Source organism: Arachis ipaensis, chromosome B03, assembly GCF_000816755.2.
Source record: "Arachis ipaensis cultivar K30076 chromosome B03, Araip1.1, whole genome shotgun sequence".
In the NCBI taxonomy this organism is placed as follows: domain Eukaryota; kingdom Viridiplantae; phylum Streptophyta; class Magnoliopsida; order Fabales; family Fabaceae; genus Arachis; species Arachis ipaensis.
Window position 1 is genome coordinate 120,109,040 of NC_029787.2, and position 17,840 is coordinate 120,126,879.

General features: G+C 37.3%; 5 protein-coding genes and 1 non-coding gene across 10 annotated transcripts; 3 read left to right on the forward strand and 3 right to left on the reverse strand.

Moving 5' to 3' along the window:
* On the forward strand, window positions 143-3,759 carry LOC107631239. Of its 2 annotated transcripts, XR_002359783.1 has the most exons (6): window positions 143-463; window positions 1,169-1,319; window positions 1,410-1,476; window positions 1,568-1,802; window positions 2,898-3,057; window positions 3,194-3,332. XR_002359783.1 is itself a non-coding variant. In XM_016334609.2 (5 exons), the coding sequence occupies exons 1-5, from the start codon at window positions 384-386 to the stop codon at window positions 3,402-3,404; spliced, it is 744 nt and encodes a 247-aa protein (XP_016190095.1). In that variant the 5' UTR covers window positions 151-383; the 3' UTR covers window positions 3,405-3,759. The 2 variants fall into 2 exon arrangements, 1 of the variants encoding a protein (XP_016190095.1); XM_016334609.2 differs by lacking the exon at window positions 2,898-3,057 and having other exon boundaries at window positions 151-463; window positions 3,194-3,759.
* Window positions 3,970-5,779, reverse strand: LOC107631240 (tetraspanin-19-like). Its single transcript, XM_016334610.2, has 6 exons — window positions 5,554-5,779; window positions 5,258-5,357; window positions 4,955-5,035; window positions 4,774-4,878; window positions 4,494-4,665; window positions 3,970-4,403 (listed from the first exon to the last, which is right to left on the reverse strand). Exons 1-6 carry the CDS (start codon window positions 5,715-5,717, stop codon window positions 4,360-4,362), a joined length of 666 nt encoding a protein of 221 aa, XP_016190096.1. The 5' UTR covers window positions 5,718-5,779; the 3' UTR covers window positions 3,970-4,359.
* On the forward strand, window positions 5,891-5,963 carry TRNAV-UAC. Its single transcript has one exon. It is a non-coding gene; the product is annotated as a tRNA-Val (tRNA).
* LOC107631238 (RNA polymerase II transcription factor B subunit 2) lies at window positions 5,970-11,226 on the forward strand. The gene is made up of 16 exons (XM_021119468.1): window positions 5,970-6,039; window positions 6,131-6,317; window positions 6,785-6,952; window positions 7,297-7,365; window positions 7,708-7,801; window positions 7,988-8,088; window positions 8,169-8,214; window positions 8,298-8,357; window positions 8,440-8,508; window positions 8,715-8,798; window positions 8,908-8,991; window positions 9,816-9,901; window positions 10,035-10,125; window positions 10,342-10,422; window positions 10,512-10,586; window positions 10,669-11,226. Exons 2-16 carry the CDS (start codon window positions 6,205-6,207, stop codon window positions 10,801-10,803), a joined length of 1,356 nt encoding a protein of 451 aa, XP_020975127.1. The 5' UTR covers window positions 5,970-6,039; window positions 6,131-6,204; the 3' UTR covers window positions 10,804-11,226.
* LOC110270346 lies at window positions 12,909-15,526 on the reverse strand. Of its 3 annotated transcripts, none has more exons than XR_002359782.1 (3): window positions 14,897-15,526; window positions 13,337-13,657; window positions 12,909-13,241 (listed from the first exon to the last, which is right to left on the reverse strand). XR_002359782.1 is itself a non-coding variant. In XM_021119470.1 (3 exons), exons 1-3 carry the CDS (start codon window positions 14,044-14,046, stop codon window positions 13,056-13,058), a joined length of 798 nt encoding a protein of 265 aa, XP_020975129.1. In that variant the 5' UTR covers window positions 14,047-14,090; the 3' UTR covers window positions 12,909-13,055. The 3 variants fall into 3 exon arrangements, 2 of the variants coding, with proteins under 2 accessions (XP_020975129.1, XP_020975128.1); XM_021119470.1 differs by lacking the exon at window positions 14,897-15,526 and adding an exon at window positions 13,992-14,090 and having other exon boundaries at window positions 13,337-13,893; XM_021119469.1 differs by lacking the exon at window positions 14,897-15,526 and adding an exon at window positions 13,992-14,090 and having other exon boundaries at window positions 12,909-13,893.
* On the reverse strand, window positions 16,616-17,784 carry LOC107631237. 2 transcript variants are annotated; one of them, XR_002359784.1, is made up of 4 exons: window positions 17,481-17,784; window positions 17,356-17,409; window positions 17,035-17,273; window positions 16,616-16,935 (listed from the first exon to the last, which is right to left on the reverse strand). XR_002359784.1 is itself a non-coding variant. In XM_021119473.1 (3 exons), exons 1-3 carry the CDS (start codon window positions 17,662-17,664, stop codon window positions 17,161-17,163), a joined length of 351 nt encoding a protein of 116 aa, XP_020975132.1. In that variant the 5' UTR covers window positions 17,665-17,784; the 3' UTR covers window positions 16,946-17,160. The 2 variants fall into 2 exon arrangements, 1 of the variants encoding a protein (XP_020975132.1); XM_021119473.1 differs by lacking the exon at window positions 16,616-16,935 and having other exon boundaries at window positions 16,946-17,273.

A 17,840-nucleotide genomic window follows, 5' to 3' on the forward strand; every position in this document is an offset into this window, starting at 1 on the left:
ATTCTAATTTAAATCTATCAAAAAGAATTTATCTATCAGAGACCTTAACTAATGTACTTTCAACATTTGTTAGCAAAATTTGATGCAATCACAAATCACAAAAGTATCTATTAGAGACCTTAATTAATGTACACGTGTCCCGGCAAGTTCACCGTCTTGGCTTTCAAGAACAGCATCGAAGCAACACGAACCCCCAAGTCCCCAACCACTCTCTCTCTCTTCCGTCACACACAATCACACATACTTAACCCAATCCCTATTACTCATTCTTTTTCTGGATTCCTCACTCACTCCGTCACTTAACCAATCTCCATTCTTCTTCATCCACCGAGATTTTTTGTTTGTTTTTTGAGGTTGACTGTGAGTGAGAGTGGGAAATAGACATGTACGTTAATTCCATGAGAAAGTCCTTCAAGGACTCCCTCAAGCTCCTTGAAGCTGATATTCAACACGCCAATACCCTGTCAGTTTCTTTTTCTTCTTCTTTCTCTCTCTTTATCTTCAATTTTGAAATTTTTGGGCTCAATTTTGTTTTCTGAATTGAACGGTGATCATTTTCCTTTACAAGGTGCTTTTTTTTTTTGAAAAACGTCTTAAGGCCTCTCATACTTCAGCTTTTAATATTTCCCCCCTTCCTCGCGGGAAACGGTTGATGAATGCATAGTGTAAGATTTTTCTCGGTATGATTCTTCTTGGTGGGGGTTTAACCTCATGACAGTATTCTTACTTGGAATTTTCCTCATTAATTAGGGTTTGTTTAATTTGTTGAGTTATCATGGGCAGTGTTGATTTACACTTGATATTCCTTTTTGTCTTTTTCCCTCTAACTCCTTATCAGCTTTGTGAAAACTTAATACTTCTGAACCCCCTAGCTTAGCTACCTTTTTTCTTTAATCAAAACCTCGGCACATACCTCTAATTTTGTGTGTTTTTGGTTGCAATAATTTCTCCCCTTGAAATGTGACATTATCACATGTATTACAAGAGTTGAATTTCCCATTATGTATATGATGATATGCTTTCCCTTTGGTAAAATTCCCCCTGAAGGTTTAGTTAGTCTAAAGTTCTGAACAGTGGATTTTGTAGGGATTCCAATTTTAAAATTCTTCGTAATTATCCCAAATTATCTACAATTTTCATGATGCAAAATTCTTGTATGTATGTGTAGGGCGTCAGATTTTTCAAGGGAGTATGATGGTGCATGCCTTCAGATGAGAATGTCATACAGTCCAGCTGCACACCTCTTTCTTTTTTTGGTGCAATGGACTGATTGTCACCTTGCGGGAGCCCTGGGATTGTTGAGAATCCTAATTTACAAGGTAAGATGTTTTGGTTTTTGGTTGTGATGCAATATTGGAATGAAGGACATGGAGAACAATGAAGAGTGAAGAATTTGGATCATGATGTAGGTGTATGTGGATGGGACAACCACCATGTCTACCCAGGAAAGGAAAGCAAGTATTAGAGAATTCTATGGTATAATAACTTTCAACCTCTGGTATTAATGCAAGATTGAACTTGCAAATTTGCATGGGGTTGTTGATATCTTGGTTTATGGTTTCTGCAGCGGTCATATATCCCTCTTTGTTGCAACTTCAAAAGGGGGTCACTGATACGGAGGATAAGAAACAAAAGGCTATGTGCATGGAGAGGTATCGTAAAAGAGATGATGAGGAGTATTGGCAGTCTTCTGACATAGACATTGAAAGAGAAGATGAATGTGGGATATGCATGGAAATGAATGGCAAAGTTGTGTTGCCCAACTGCAATCATGCCATGTGCCTGAAATGTTACCGAGAATGGTACTCCCTCCCCTCCTTCCCTCTCTCTTTCTCTCTCTCCCCCCAAAAGAATGTGAATAATTTGTCTACTACTTTCTTCGATATGTTTTACCTGTGTTTCTGTGATAACAAATTTACCTCTATGGTTTAGTTTGGCTCGTGCATTATAATTATAGTTACTGTAACTTCTTCAAATAATAAAATGTAATCTGCTGGCTATTCCCAGGTCCTCAAGGTTTTGGGCTTGCTCAGTTAACCTTATAAAGTTAATGTCTTATGCCCATGCGTTCAGGACTTGGTCGTTTTATGAGTCTTACTATAAGAATGAACTGGTTTTAGAATCCCATGCTTGATTGCTGGTGTGATTTCATCATAGACACACCCACCAATCACCATGCATATAAATAGTTTTGTTTGTTAGATATAAAATGATGTGTGCTTCTACTTGACATTCTTATTGCTATTTGAATATGAGTATCAATAAATTAAACAAACAGAACATGGAAGTGTGAAAGAATTGGCTGTCTACTGTGATGATGGTAACCTTTTGCCCTTTAATAAAGTCTATTGCTCTTTGGTACAAGTAAGGTGCATACATCTTAACCTAATCAAATGTGTTTAGTTAGTGCCCTACTACTTTTTGGTGTACTAGTGTCTTGAAATAAAATTTATCTTTCTGTTTTCTTATGGAACTACTATGAGTTTAGTTGTATTTTGATGTTTATTAAAACTGGAAATATTAGGCTATGACACCATACTGTTTTCATTGTTAATTAGATCGAAAAATTGATCGTAAGGTGTCAGTATGCCGAACTGTCTGACTTTGAGGATTGTGTGTAGACTTGTATTCGAATTCCAAGGCATGGGGTTATACAACTCGTACTAGAGTAATGACTAGTTATTTCTTGAATCATAAGTTTATGCGAGAATGGAACATTGTCACCTTTAGGTTCTTGATGATACAAGCCTAGGTTTGATTGTCTATCATCTAATATCCATCAGCTAGTAGGTTATTTACTAGATAGGTAAATAAATAAGTTAAGCTCTGTTATGCTGAACAAGTTATTAGCAAGTTAAATCTGGTAAGGCACTGGAACTTGTTTGTGATGTTGCAAGTTGCAAAAGATGTACGCATTGCTGGCAACCTGGCATGTGACCTGGAGGTCACAGGAGTTGCGGAATCAGCCTTTTGAACAAACAAGGTGGGGCTGGAATCTGGGTCAAAAGTTTCCCTGTACCCTGTGCATGATGGCTAACGGGGACTTCATATCTCCAGGTTGCATTTATTGTACCCCACTCCCATGGTAGCCCGGTTATCGAAATTTTAGCTGCTGTCTTGTACCTCTGGAATGGTGCTCTTTATGTATTCTCTCAGTTAAACGATGCTTAAAGAATTGTGTATCCTTTTGCAGGCGAACAATCTCTCAGTCATGCCCATTTTGCCGAGACAGTCTGAAGAGGGTAAACTCTGGCGATCTCTGGGTTTTCACTGACAGGAGAGACATAGTAGATATGGCAACAGTAACAAGGGAGAATCTTAGAAGGCTTTATATGTACATAGACAAGTTGCCTTTGGTTGTTCCGGACTCCTTTTTTGAGGCCTATGACTCTCACATAAGGTAACCATAAGTGTGACTGCAACAGACAGATTTTAATGTATGCTGTTGTCTTCGGGTGGATACTAATTCCCCTCCAGTTGGAGTTCTAGCGACGTAAAAGCCCAAGCTCAACCCGGATTCTGCAAAATCTAGTTTATATATATATATTATAAATATCTATATCTATATATCTATAGAGAGTTGCAGCGGTTTGCTTCCCACTTCTACCAGAAATATCCAGCCCTGTGTTGTTTTGGGTTGGTGGTGAAGTTGAGATGTTGGTAAATTGTATGTAGCTTAGCTCATTTGTATATCCTGTACAGATCCAAATCCAATTACTTATTAACAAGAGATTTGCACATTCTGTTCCTTTTCATTTTAGTTCTGTATGTACCATTTCAGTAACATTTGTTTTTTTATCTTCGACTGAATGTATGTATTTTGACACAATGTCAGGTGGTTTTTCTGTATTGCATTGCATTTTATTTAATGTGGATTTATGGTTTTCTTTTTTTCAGTAAAAGAAAAAACCCTTGCTAGTTCATCATTTTGCATCTCTTACTAGGGTAAAGAGAAAGCAGAGAGAGAAGTGAGCAATGTAAATTGTGCTTTGTTACAACTTTTAACCATTCAATTCTCTCTTAATTCCAACTGTAAGAGCAATTTTTTTTTTTTTTTGGAAATTACATTACATTTGTGGTTCCAGGTAAGGTATCCCCTCTAACTTCATCGGCTAAAATTAGCCTTACAGAAACAGGATACATATCTAAGAATTGGACTCCATTGTTGCAAGTCCCTCCTTTGCCAAGACGTCTGTTACCCGGTTTGTATATTAATAAAAGGTATACTTATAACTTTTAACTCGCTTAAACAGCACGAAATGCTATAAAATCCCATAGCTCTGCTCCACAGCCTCGTCAAGTTTCTGAGTTTGCTTCAACATTATTATATAGTTATACTAATATCTCTATATCTCCACTTCACACTCTTGGAAAAGTTGCAACTGTATTCTTTATATATTTGCCTACCAGAGTTTTAAAACGAAAATCATGATCAGGGAAAGAAAAGAAAAATAGTTCCTATCTAAATAATCAGGAGTGTTAATAATGGGTACCTTCATCCCAGCATGTGTTGTTATTTAGAGAGTAATCAGGAACAAAAAGTGGTGGCTGAGCATTATGGTTAAGGAGGGAAAGCCTTGACCGAGTATAGTAATCATAATCACTGTCATAGTTAGGATCAGGACCATGAGCTTTTAGAACCAATGCAATTATGGTTGATAATCCCTGCAAGTGAAGACCAGAAGATTAGAACTTAAAACCTTCTAAAGTGCACAAGTGAAATGTCTCTGTACAAGTTAGATGAGCATAATGTTCGAAAAGTTTGTAATACACCTGTGCTGAGATGATCACTAGCATTATCCATTTGCAAACATCAAAATTTGACTCCACAAAATCCATGAAGTCGCTGAATTTTCCAGTTGGGTCCTCCGGCAAGTCCTGAAAGGTGCATTAGCAGTTGAAAAAAGTGGAAAAGAAAAAGAAATATCATTGCCATGATGAGTATTGAGAGTACCTTCTCCCAATCAGAATTGAGGAGAATGTCCGCTGTTACTGCACCCTCCAGCAGAAGAATTATGATCATGCTCACCATATACTAGCTTTGAATTAAGGCCATTAATCTCAAAATTATGGAAAGTGCAGCAAGCCAAATGTTCCACTTAGTTAACCAATAAAAAGTCTTTTTTCTTTAATATTTTCTTTAATAACTTAATTACAAGAATAATAATCACAAAATTGAGAAGTATTATGTGTGATTCAATTTGTTAGCTGTTCCATTCTACCGTATACACTTAACATAAGCAATGAAAAAGGATACACATGAGAGACAATAACCATTCATGCTATCTGCTGCCATATGTCCTAGACATGTTACCACACACATGAAAACACCAGTGCAAATTAAAGTATAAGCAAACCTGCAACAGAAAGTGAAAGCATAGGAGCATAAACCACTACTTCAAATCAAAAGCTCTAATATTAGTTAATATATAACATGGTTCTAATCATTAGTACTAATGCCATTATTAATTTATTACTAATGAATAATGATAACAGAAGGAAGATTTATTTTGAGAATAAAATAAATACATAAATGGAAGTATAATTGATTACCATGTCTCAGATACAAATTCAAAAGTAGGTGGTACATCTTCTCTTTCTTCTAGCCAAATTTTGATTATCCATAAACCATAAATGATCATTGACATGCCTACCATTCCCATGATAGAATTAAAGAATTTAAAGAATGATCTTAGGGTTCTTGCAATTGAGATCATGTTAGAGAGAGTATAAACAAAAAATCAATGCAGGTATTACTTGCACAATATGATTTACCTGCAAGGTTGCATATAAGCTATCAATATAGGAAATTTCCAAGAAATTATCGTTGCAAGTACAATTACCATGTAAATTAGATAATTATATTTGTTTATTAGCCATTGGACATGTAGTTGCTGTGGTGTAGTGGTTATCACGTTAGTCTTACACACTAAAGGTCCCCAGTTCGATCCTGGGCAGCAACAAATATTTAACCTTTTTCAATTTAACTCGCTGTTACAACTTACAACTCCAATCTCTTCTCCAGCGGCATAAACTCTGGTAAATTTTGTTAATTGAGAGTATTAGGGTTTTTTTTATCCCTTTCTCCCAATCCCAAGTGTTATATTCACGTTGTTTGGGTTTAACATAGGGCACTTCGATTGTTGAATCCATTGATCAGAATCGCACAAGGAAGTGAAAAAGAGAAGCTGTGTCAGACTCACAATGCCAGAGGTTAGGATCATTGCGAAGAATTTCATGGACATGGTTGCTTCCATGCCCGCTATGAAGCTCGATAAACTCTACGAAAATGGATTCATCTGTGAAGCTATTCTCAGGTCATTTTTCTTCCATCCTTTTCCTTGGATTTATTCAAGTTTCTGTTTTCACCCTTTTGAGAAAGCTGTTGTGGATGTTTTTTGATAGATTCTTACCTATGCTTCGACCACCCCGTGAATCGTATTTAATTTTCCTAGCTTTTCGGATTTTTTCTGGAATGCAAAGTTCATCAACTTCAATCACTATTAACGTTTTTTTTTTTTGATTTTTTTTAAGGTTTAGCTTACGGCTATTGTTAATGTTACTAGTTTTCGTCCATAAACTAAAAGTTTTAAGCTGCTAATGCATTCATTACACACAGAATTTAAAACTGTCTCATTGTTAACCTTAACTTTAAAATTCAACACTTGTTAGCCATACCTTACTTTTATAAAGCTTGATTTAAGTGCATTATGTGAAATGTATTGTTGTGACCATACTTTAGTAACTTGGTGGCTTTAAATGTATATATATCTTGAAATATCAGGTCTCTGCCGCCTCTTGGGAAGAAATATGTGTTACAGCTGCTTCATATCGATGTGCCTGTGGCGGCTAAATTATTGGAGGAGTGGGTGCTTCCAGATGGATATACCAAGCACAGAGTAGCCATTGATAGATTGGTTCAATTGAGAGTTTTCGTTGAAGCTGTTGACAGGTACTGCACATTTGTTCACTTCTGAAAACTTTTGTTATAGGTATGTTATTTGAAGATGACTCACAGAAATCTATCCTTTTGAATGATTCAAACTGGTTCATTTCATTTCAAAACACAATTGGGCAAATATTAGCCCTTAGCCCTTAATTTGGGATACAGACATCATTTTTCATGTCTTGTAATGTGGTTGAAGATCTTTGTTTGTGTATTATTTTTTATCCTTTTATGTGTCCACTGATCAAGCTTTAAAAGTTACCACAGTTCTAATATCTGGACATTTCTATTATCAGTTTGAAGCCTAACCATTTCTCATTTTCTTTCGTAATTGTTTTCCCTATTGTCAGGAAGAATGACAAGACTTACAAACTTAACCCAACATTCCAGAAAAGTCTCCAGCAACTTTTAGTACATGGGTAAGTTGTAGATTTTTTCCTTCATGTTCATGTTAATAGTTAGCTAATCCTGTTCTCATGTTACTATGACTATGAGAATGTATAAAATTGTTTATTTCAGTCATCCACTCTTTGCAATATGATAAAACTCTTCCGCTTCATGTATCATTTGTTAATTAACCTATATAACCGATGGTTAGTCTCTGCATAAAATTAAATGACTTCTACCATTTCCCCCTCATTCTGTTAGTTTTTAGGAAAGCAGTCAATCTTATAAATTATAATATAAAATGTAGACTGGTTGTGCTACAAATTTGAGATTTACTGTAACTGGTAATATTTCCATGTGATTAAATACTGCAGTGGAACTTTGCCAAGGGAACCAATGCCATCTAATATTACCGTAAGGCTCCCAAACTTAGAGGATCTTGAGGCTTATGCTCTTCAACAATGGGAGGTAGAGTATTCAATCTCTTGACTCCACTTGATGGTTGTATCTTGTATATAATCTATTTAAGAATTCTTTATATTTATTGATGCATAAGTCACTTTAGTAATTTGGTATCATTAATCTGCAGCACCCATTTGTTTAAATTTTGGTCAAAATGAAGGCTAACCTTTCCATGACGTTGTGATGAACTAGTGTTTCTTGTTGCAACTTATAAGCTCAAGTCTTGTGGAAAAGCCCTCAAATATTAGCTCTTCTTTGATGAAAGTTTTTCAGAGGCGGCTCCTAAGTCAAAGGTTTAATTTACTTGGCAACTTCTCAATTTTAACATAATACTCATTTGTGGACTTTTTTCTTATTTTTCATTTCGATACAGAGACAAAGAAGCTCCAAAACTAACTGAGAGTGGTTTCCAGTTCTTGGTATGCATTAAATGATTTACAAGCTACATGCACTTATTGTGATGATCGGCCTATATATTGAATGTATCTCTTGTCAACTATAGCTGATGGAAACAAATGCACAACTTTGGTACATCATCAGGGAATATATCTCTAATTCTGAGGTAACTAATTTCCTCCCTCTTTTCCCCCAATGTTTTTTGTTATTTGTTTTCTGCACGCTCTTCATCATCTCTTTTGGTGCAGGAGAGAGGTGTTGATGCAGCTGACTTGATCTCATTCATGCTGGAACTTAGTTTTCATGTCATTGGGGAGGTAAGATATTACTGGTCCTTGGTGCTTCGTGAATGGTGGAAATTTTCTTGCATAAGGATAATACTATGGTAATCTGTATTAGTTGAAAAAGTAGTGGTTTAATTAGAAACACTTTTTTGTCTTGTTGCTTTCTTTCTATAACAGTATTCCTATTATATGTAACTGTAGTGTAACAGCACATTGATGCACTTCTTTCCAATGTATAGGCATATAATATAAACTCATTGACCGATTTCCAAAGGAGCATAATTAGGGATCTAGCAGACCTTGGATTGGTCAAACTTCAACAGGTTACAATATTTCTTTGCTTAATTTTGGAGATAATATCAATAAATTCATGATGATTTTAACTCAGCAGTAATTGTCTTATTTTTTCTTCTTTTTGTTGAAACTTTACAGGGTAGGAAAGAAAGTTGGTTTATACCTACAAAATTGGCAACAAATCTTTCAGTGAGCTTGGCTGATTCGTCATCTAGAAAGGAGGTTTCTTCTTTTTCCTTGGATTGATTTATTTTGCTAGAAATTTTGGTAAATTGGCCTTGTTTCACGGTGTGGTTTCTTTTTGGGAGTCCCCTCAGGGCTCAGACTGACTTGCTCTACCATGAGTTTATCTGTTTCTGCTGCAACTTTTCTTTGCCTTGTTCATGTCGGCCTCCTTATTCTTTCCTTTGCATTCCTTCTATTACTCCCAATACATTTTTTGCTTGTAAGAAGATATAAAATTTGAAAACAAATTTAGATGTTGCGTTAAGATGTATGAATGTTCGTGGGGTTAATATTCGAAATGTTCCTAAAAGATCACGTGCACGTCAATTTGGTACTCGAAAAATCAAATGCCTCAGATTTGTCCCTGAAAGATATATAATGGTGAATCAAATTGGCCCTTCTGCTAATTAGATGATGACGTGACGCAAAATGATTATGCCATGTGTCATCATTTAAGTGATGGAAGGACTAATTTGACTCAGTTGTATCTTTTAGAGACTGATTCAAGGCATTTGATATTTCATGGACTAAATTTATGTTCGCTTGATATTTCAAGGACTATTTTGACTATTAATCAAATATATGTGTTTAGGGGCGTGTACTGGGTATCTAGGTTCTTTTGTTTGGTCATATTTATGGAGATTTCTGCTGGGCTGGTTAGGACATTTTGGTTGCTTCCCGTGCAAAATTTCAAGCTCTCAAAAATTGCGTATTTATTGTTTAAACTTTGACTAAGATTTTTAGGAGATTTGTTGATTCTTTTTGAATATACAGCCTCTTACAGCCTCAGACTGATGGCTTCCTACATTTTATTTCCCCAGGGGTTTGTGGTTGTGGAAACAAATTTTAGAGTCTATGCATACTCTACTTCAAGATTACATTGTGAGATTTTGCGGTTGTTCTCAAAGTATGCCGAAGAATAATATCCAGAATGCTATATTCTTATGGATATGAGTTGTTCTTCTTCCCAGATGTTATTTTATTACCAAGTCTGTTTTGTTTTTTAATATCCAGTAGCTAATTAATTGTGATGTATACAGGGTAGAGTACCAACTCCCAAATCTTATTGTTGGAGCTATTACAAAAGAAAGCTTGTATAATGCTTTTGAAAATGGCATTACAGCAGAGCAGGTAAGCATTAGAAAACCAATTTTTTTTTTCTTTTTTCTTTCTTTTTTTCCTTCCTCTCTTTCCTGGACCGTCTCCATGATTAATAGACACTAGTTTATTATTATTTAAACATTTAACGAATTTTTGTGTCACGATCTTAGTTTCATTGTTATTTCGTACCAGACCTCTAGGGAGTTTATTTCAGGGATCTTATTCAGACTGCGCATGGTTTTGCAGATTATCAGCTTCCTTCAGCAGAATGCTCATCCTCGGGTTGCAGATAGGACACCAACTGTCCCGGAAAACGTCACAGACCAGGTTTTAGATATGTATATGCATATATGTATATGTAACAACACGAGTGTTGGTTTTCATTTTTCTGATGCGTATTGCCGCAATGGTGACAGATTAGGCTGTGGGAATCGGATCTAAATAGAGTTGAGATGACTGAAGCATATTATTACGACGAATTCCCTTCAAGGGTATGCAAATTAGTATCCGAGTTCATTTCATGTCCTTGATCACGTTATGTCTAATATGATACGTTGTGTCGTGTGTGAGCAGGATGTATTTGAAGGTGCATGTGACACTGCCAGAGAATGGAACGGTTTGTTATGGGAAGACTCGAAGAAAATGCACATGGTGGTTAAGACCGGGGTACATACATACGTACGAGAGTATTTACGCAGCCAAAAGTAGAAGCAAAATGCAAAGACCATATGGAATGGTGCATCTGCATCCTGCTAACGTGCTATGGAAAACCAGGAAACAAAAATTTGCATTATCTTTTGCTCCTTGGAAGGGAAACAGATGGAAGAAGCAATGGGGTCACACATTAGGGCATTATTCTCTTTTAGTTTGATAAACACATGCTAAAATCTTTTTCCAATACAGCAGGGTTAGGTTATATTGTGGATTATGTTCGAGAAACAACTTTCGTGTAACAAGGAAATGCTTCTAGTTTGTTGACTAAATGAAAAAGGGTTAAAGATGCCAAATCTTTTAGTTTGATAGTCTCAATATGTTTGAGACTTCTGATGATCTTATTGTAAAATATGCCACACTTTTGAGACTTTTTTACTCCAAATATTCAATAATCTCTTGCTACTTATTCGTTATAAACCAAAATTTAGAATAACATGTAAATCTTGTGTTTCCACTCTCAACTATTTTATCTTACCATTCACTACTTCATAGTCAGTTCGATATTCCATTTTTGCATAACATGTATAACTAAATTAACTTGTTTGGAAATCAGAGAAAATATTACGTCTATGCCTTATTTGCAAGATCTTACCAACCAATAATTGAGAGGTGCAAATACAAATGAATATTATTAAAGTATGAACAGCAAGTGCAAGTTTCATTTGTTTGACTTGTATTTTTTCTTTTTTGGTTGATAGAGAAATTATCTTTTAAACCTTCTTTTGCATCCAGAAGTTTACTAAAATCTCGTTCCAACTTTTAATTATTTTGCCTTAGGTGGTATAATGAGTAGGTTAAAGGGTAAAGAAAAAAAAAAAAAAAGGCTAAAAACCTAACCTTTTTCTAATAATATTCAGTCAATTTTGTTATTTTTTCTTGGAGTTAATAGTCAAAATCGTCTCTGAAAGATACTCCGATCTCCATTTTAGTCCCCAAAAAATAAAATTAATCAAAATCGTCCCCAAAAGTTACTCACATTGATCGAGTTTGTCCTTCCATCATCTCAGTTGGTGATGTGGCTAACGTTTGCTGAGCTGGAACGTTAAGTGCCAGCGTGGTAGACTCCAGCATGGCAACGGTTAATGCTGATAAGATATGTTTGCCTATTTAGGTCAAATTGGTCCTAAAGCCACAACCCTAACCTAACCCCCAATCTGACGGATAAATGTGCGTGATTCTCGTAGTAGATGACGATGTATGTTTGAGGAGTCGCTGCTATGATGAGTGGAAGCCGCAACGGTGACCTGCCGTCGCAGTCTATCGGTAGCCATGAGTCGAACTCTTCCATGCGACGGAGGAGGAAGATGAAGGACCAGACTTGCTTTTGTGGGTTGAAGACGACAATCAAGAAATCCGGCACAAGAGAGAATCCAGATAGGTTGTTCCACACTTGTGCGAGATACCCGATGAGTTAGTTTAGGATATATTAAGCTTGTTTTCCATATTCCTATGTCTATTCTGCTGGGTAGTTGAAGTTGATTCTCTTTTTTTTTGAAAATATTCAGAAGGGAAACCACTACAACTTCTTTAGGTGGGTTGAGGAAGATGGGTATGTAGCAGGGGCGGAAACTGATGCAGAGGTTGGTCAGTTGGTGGGGATTATGATAAATGGAGACTGAATGTGTCATGGAGATTGGGTAGCTTGGAGGGTGAGGTTAGAGCAATGAAGATGCTGCTAATGTTCCTGTCAGTTGCAGTGGTCGTGGCTACTGTCTTGTGTGTATCACTATTGTTCACATTAATCTCCAAGTAAAGCCACAGATAGAGTGTTATGTTCTTGTGTTTTAGAGGTGTTGTTAGATCTTTGAAATTGAATTAGTTGATATGTAATGATGATGTTACTTATGAATGAAAGTATGGTTTAATTGTGTTTAATTTAACATAAACTTGTTGTTTAAGCATGATGGATTTCATTGAGAATACATGATGGTGATGTTTGAACCATAAGTATCTATTCACCAAAAAGTTGTATACATCAGAATAGTCAAAATCATAGTAATCCATAACAAACATCATAATCATAATGATATCATATTGTCTTAGTAGACACACCACAAGGGTGATCAAGGATCCAGAAGTTAAAAGAGCAATCCAAAGCATAAGTTCAAACAACATTGTTCACTTAAACCAAAAAAACCTACTAGGCCTAACTTAAATGATCCTGAACACATAACCAGTTTACAGAGCCATGTTCCCAAAAAGCAAAGTTACAACTACATACAAAATATATTTCCTAGTTAAACATATTAATCTTTCTTTCTTGGACGCTTGAAGCCTGGAGTAGGCACGAATGTCATGAAGGTTTGCATCTTCTTTGCAGTGGCAGAAGTTGTTCCTTTCAATGTCTCAACAGATATGGCCACAGGTGACTGGGTGTAGGCATTCGATCTTGCCTTGCTTTTGATGACATGCAATTTCGGTGACCTGCCTCTCTTTGCACCCTGCATAGGCCAGTTGCAGAACCATTTAGCTTCAAGTAAATAAATGCAATTGGGGAGAACAAAAAGCAACAATAAAATAAAATAACCTGAAGGTCTTGAACAGGCAGTTGGGTATCTTGCATTGGTGGGTTTTCTCCTGGTTGGTTGACTTCCACCGCAGGTTGTGGCTGGACTGGGGGAGAAGGGGGAGAATGTGATTGAACTTCATTGTTGTTGCTTGGCTCATCTGTAGGAGGAGCAGGCCCTTTAGCAATGGCAAGCTGAAGTTGCATTTGCCTAGCTTGTTCCTCAGCATCCTCCTTTTTCTTCTTTGCACAGCTTCTCTTGTTGTGTCCAACTTCACCACAATACATGCACCTAATTGGGTTGTACTTCCTCTTTATCTTGGTACTTGACCCAACTGGCTGCTCTCCCTTGTCCTTTCTCCTCTTCTTGGTAGGCCTCTCAGGTTTTGGCTTAATTGGGGGTGGGACAGGGGCAGGTGAGGATGTTATCTCCCACATATCTTGTCCTTTCACCGGGTTAACATTGAAATAGTATGTCCTTTTATACGCCTCCATTGTCAACAACTCATGGCAATACTCCTCAGTCCTCTTACCATTTTTGTCCTGAATGGCTGAAATTGCATGCATACATGGCATCCCTGTGCCCAGTACAGACAGACAAACATTTTGAAAAAATCAAAAATAACACTAACTACTTCAAGCTAAGGGAAGGAGTGATGGGTTCTGAATGATTTACCTGTGAGTTGCCAGAACCGATAGGTGCAAGTGTGCTTCCCCAAGTCCACCACCATGTTTGTGGGCCAGCCATGTACTTCAAACAACTCCTCTTTATCATCCCCGCACCATTGGAAAGCCCAACGACTAGATAATTTTGTCATGACTTCTAGTCTGCTTTGCTGAACTCCTTTCATGCTTTATTTTAGCATTGAATGATTCGTAGGCATTGTTGCAAATGTTGTCATTATTGGGATCCTCATTAAAGTACGCCTTAATCCAAGCTTTCTTCGGCCACTTTTCAAGATACTGCCAAGCCTGCTCGTTGATGACCTTTACTCTCTTCATGTTCCTCTCGAACTCATTACGCGTTCTTGATCTAGCACACTCCCAGACCAGGTCTTTCAACTCTGTGCTACCCCATTGTTTTGAAAAATTTCGCCACAGATGCCACACACAGAATCTGTGCTGGGCCATGGGCATGACTTCCTTCACTGCTGGGATTAGTTCCTGACAAATACAGAGAAACCCGAAAAGAGTGTTAATCAAATGAATCCCTCAAAGTTGATCATTAAATCAATTTAGTACTACAAGTATATCTCATTAAATCAAACAAAACCCAAAACTATGAATACGAGTATGAAAATTGTCCTCACCTTCTGCATGTCTGAAATGATGCACAACTTGTTATCATTGTAGTTGCCAAGGTCTAACTGCAACAGGTCCAGAAACCATTTTCAGTTGTCTTTATTTTTCACATCGACAATTGCATAGGCAACGACAAAGATGTGATTATTGGCATCCTGAGCACACGCCGTCAATATTTGTCCACTGTGCAGGGTCTTAAGAAAAGCCCCATCCAATCCAATCATTGGTCTACACCCAGCCTTAAAACCTTTTTTACACGCATCAAGACACACATAAAACCTCTCAAATTGAGGAGGACCCTCTGGCATTGGGATTACACCAACTTAAACTGTAGACCCGGGATTACTTGTAAGCAATTCATTAGCATAGTCCCAGATTAACCCATACTGGGCAACTTCATCCCCCTCTACCACTTTCCTAGCAGCTTTCAATGCTTTAGTGATGCAGGTGCTGTTGAGGTTTACATTACACTTCCTCACAAACCACTCATACACTTCACGATGTCTCATTGTAGGGTGCTTTCTAAGTTTTGGTACAAGTTTGCTTAGTGTCCACCGTTGGATCGCTGCCCTATTTTTTTGCCTTCTAGGACAGATATGGTTGTCAACGAGGGTTTTAATCTGCCAGGACCCGTCTTGCTTACTACGTGCACAGTATACTATCCAAAGACAACCCTCAGCCTTACACACAGCCTTAACCCGAACATTGTCATTCTTTGTAAACAATATGTTTCTACCTAGCTGGATTGTATAGTCCCTAGTTGCATGCATAAAATGTTCCTTTGATTTGAATATCATACTAACCTCAAATTTGAGGTCCCCGAACTTTGCCTTGTCAATATAATGAGGATATACGGTTGGTGATTCCTCATCAGAGTCCAGTTTCTGGCCTGAGTCCTCCGAGTGCCTGAGCCTCAGCATATCCCAGTTCCACATAATATCCCTTCACAAAGAACACGTCAAGTGTGTCAGCTTCAACTCCCATTAACACCTCTGTGTGATTCGGCTCATAGTACAGATTTTCACCCTCATCCTTTTTAAACTTCCCACCATGGTGAAATACAAACGTCATAGGAGGATCCTCCATCTACAAGTGCAAAAATAAATAAATGTAGTCAACAACAAAATCTGAAACAACTACAGCCTTACACCTCCATGTCAACACACAGCAAACAACATAATCATAATCATCGCAAACCCTCCATTCCCCAGAAAAAACCCACCGCATAACGACCAGGAAACCCCTAACGGCAAACGCATACAGAACATGTTCTTCCTAATCCGAACCCTAGTGACACTAGATGGTTCTTAGAACTAACTCAACCTAAACCAACGAACATCAACATTGCAAAATCAACAAAAACTGTCAAAAAAATTAAATCTTACCCTATGGCAGTTACTGTTCCTTCCTCCAACAGCGAAACTCCTCCGCGAGCTCCTCCAACTATCCAACGTAGTAGAGCCAACTCCTCTACAAGCCTCGACACGCACAGGAATCGTCAACAACGCTACGAGGTTCTGATCAAAGGATCTTTGGGCAGAGTACCAGAGTAGAGAGAAGACAAGGGGTTTTGGAGCGAAAGTTGAAGAGGGTTGTTATGAGAGGAGAGAAGGGAAGAACGTTTGAATATCCCACTCTGGACCATAAACGACGTTGTTCCGTTGATTTGGGAGTGGAGGAATGAAACTACGTCGTTTTGGAGTCTACCACGCTGGCACTTAACGTTCCAGCTCAGCAAACGTTTGCCACATCGCCAACTGAGATGATGGAAGGACAAACTCGATCAACGTGAGTAATTTTCGGGGACGATTTTGATTAATTTTATCTTTCGGGGACTGAAATAGAGATCGAGATATCTTTCAGGGACGATTTTGACTATTAACTCTTTTTTCTTGGCCAACTCTATGGTGCATTTCACTTGGTGCCTAACTATTGCCTCCTAGTCATATTGCACATTTTTATTAATCAGTGTATTTAGGGAAAAAGAATTGCTGAAAAGAAGCTGCTATTATTCACCAAGATTTCATCTGAGATTCATGAAGTTACTGACCAGATAGAAAACTACAAACCTAGCTCAACCAACTATCTTTAAATAAAACCATGCATGCAGTGGTTACACACTAGTTATGCTACCAATGAAAATTCCATATAACAATAGCAGGATGTAACATCAAACTAATTCCTATCTATGCAGAAGTATCCGGGTATTTAGGGTCTTCATATTGTGGCTTCTGCTTCTTTACAGGCTGAGGCTCAGGCTCAGACTTTGGTGGCCTATTAGGAATAACTTTATCAGCTATTTCTGCTTCAACCTCAAACTGCAATATATGCATAGATATACATATTATAAGATGAATATTCCTAAAACATCAACATGCAATTACTTATGGTTCATAATTATATTCTCAAACCTATACCCTGTAACTGCAGCCAGATACACAAGCATGGAAACATTCCTGTACATGAAGGGAAACATGAATTAATCCTATTAATATTAATTAAATGACAAAGCATGTTGTAACATATATAACTAGAAAAGGAAATTAAATTGCCTCAGAATAACTTTCAGATCCAGGAGAACGATCAATATACGCACTCCACTTCTGGTTCTCGAGTACAGGGTCCTTGTAGCATAATTGATTGCACTCCTCCAAACCTGCTTAACCAAATAATTAATACTGTATTAGATTTAATGAAAATTAAAAAAGCATGGATATGTTTAAGTAAAGGGATCTGACATTCTTCCCATGTGTCTCCATCTGCATCACAACCCTTTTTGCAGAATACTCTCCCTGCATACAAAGAAATTAAAGTTGAGAGAAGATGTAGCAGATGGTTCGATGAATGGATGGTGATTACATACATGGGATTTGGGTGAGTGCTGCGTATTTGTTGTTGCATTGGCCACCACATGGAGATGCCCATTGCTCTGGTATCATTCTTGTTACTTCTTTCACTTCGCGCGTAACAAACTGAAACATCAACGAGAAGGGATCATGTAACATGCACAACACAAAGGGTAGTTTCGTCCATGATGCATATTGCATGTCCTATTACTTCCCGCTGCCAACTGTATCTCCGACTTTCCTGCATCGTCTCAAAACACTTTCTTCCCAACAGTAATTCGTGGATCTCAACCCAACTAACATTTAACAAATATTTAAATATTTAAAAAACTCATTATAAAATACTTTATATTATTTAAATATCTAATTACTTAATA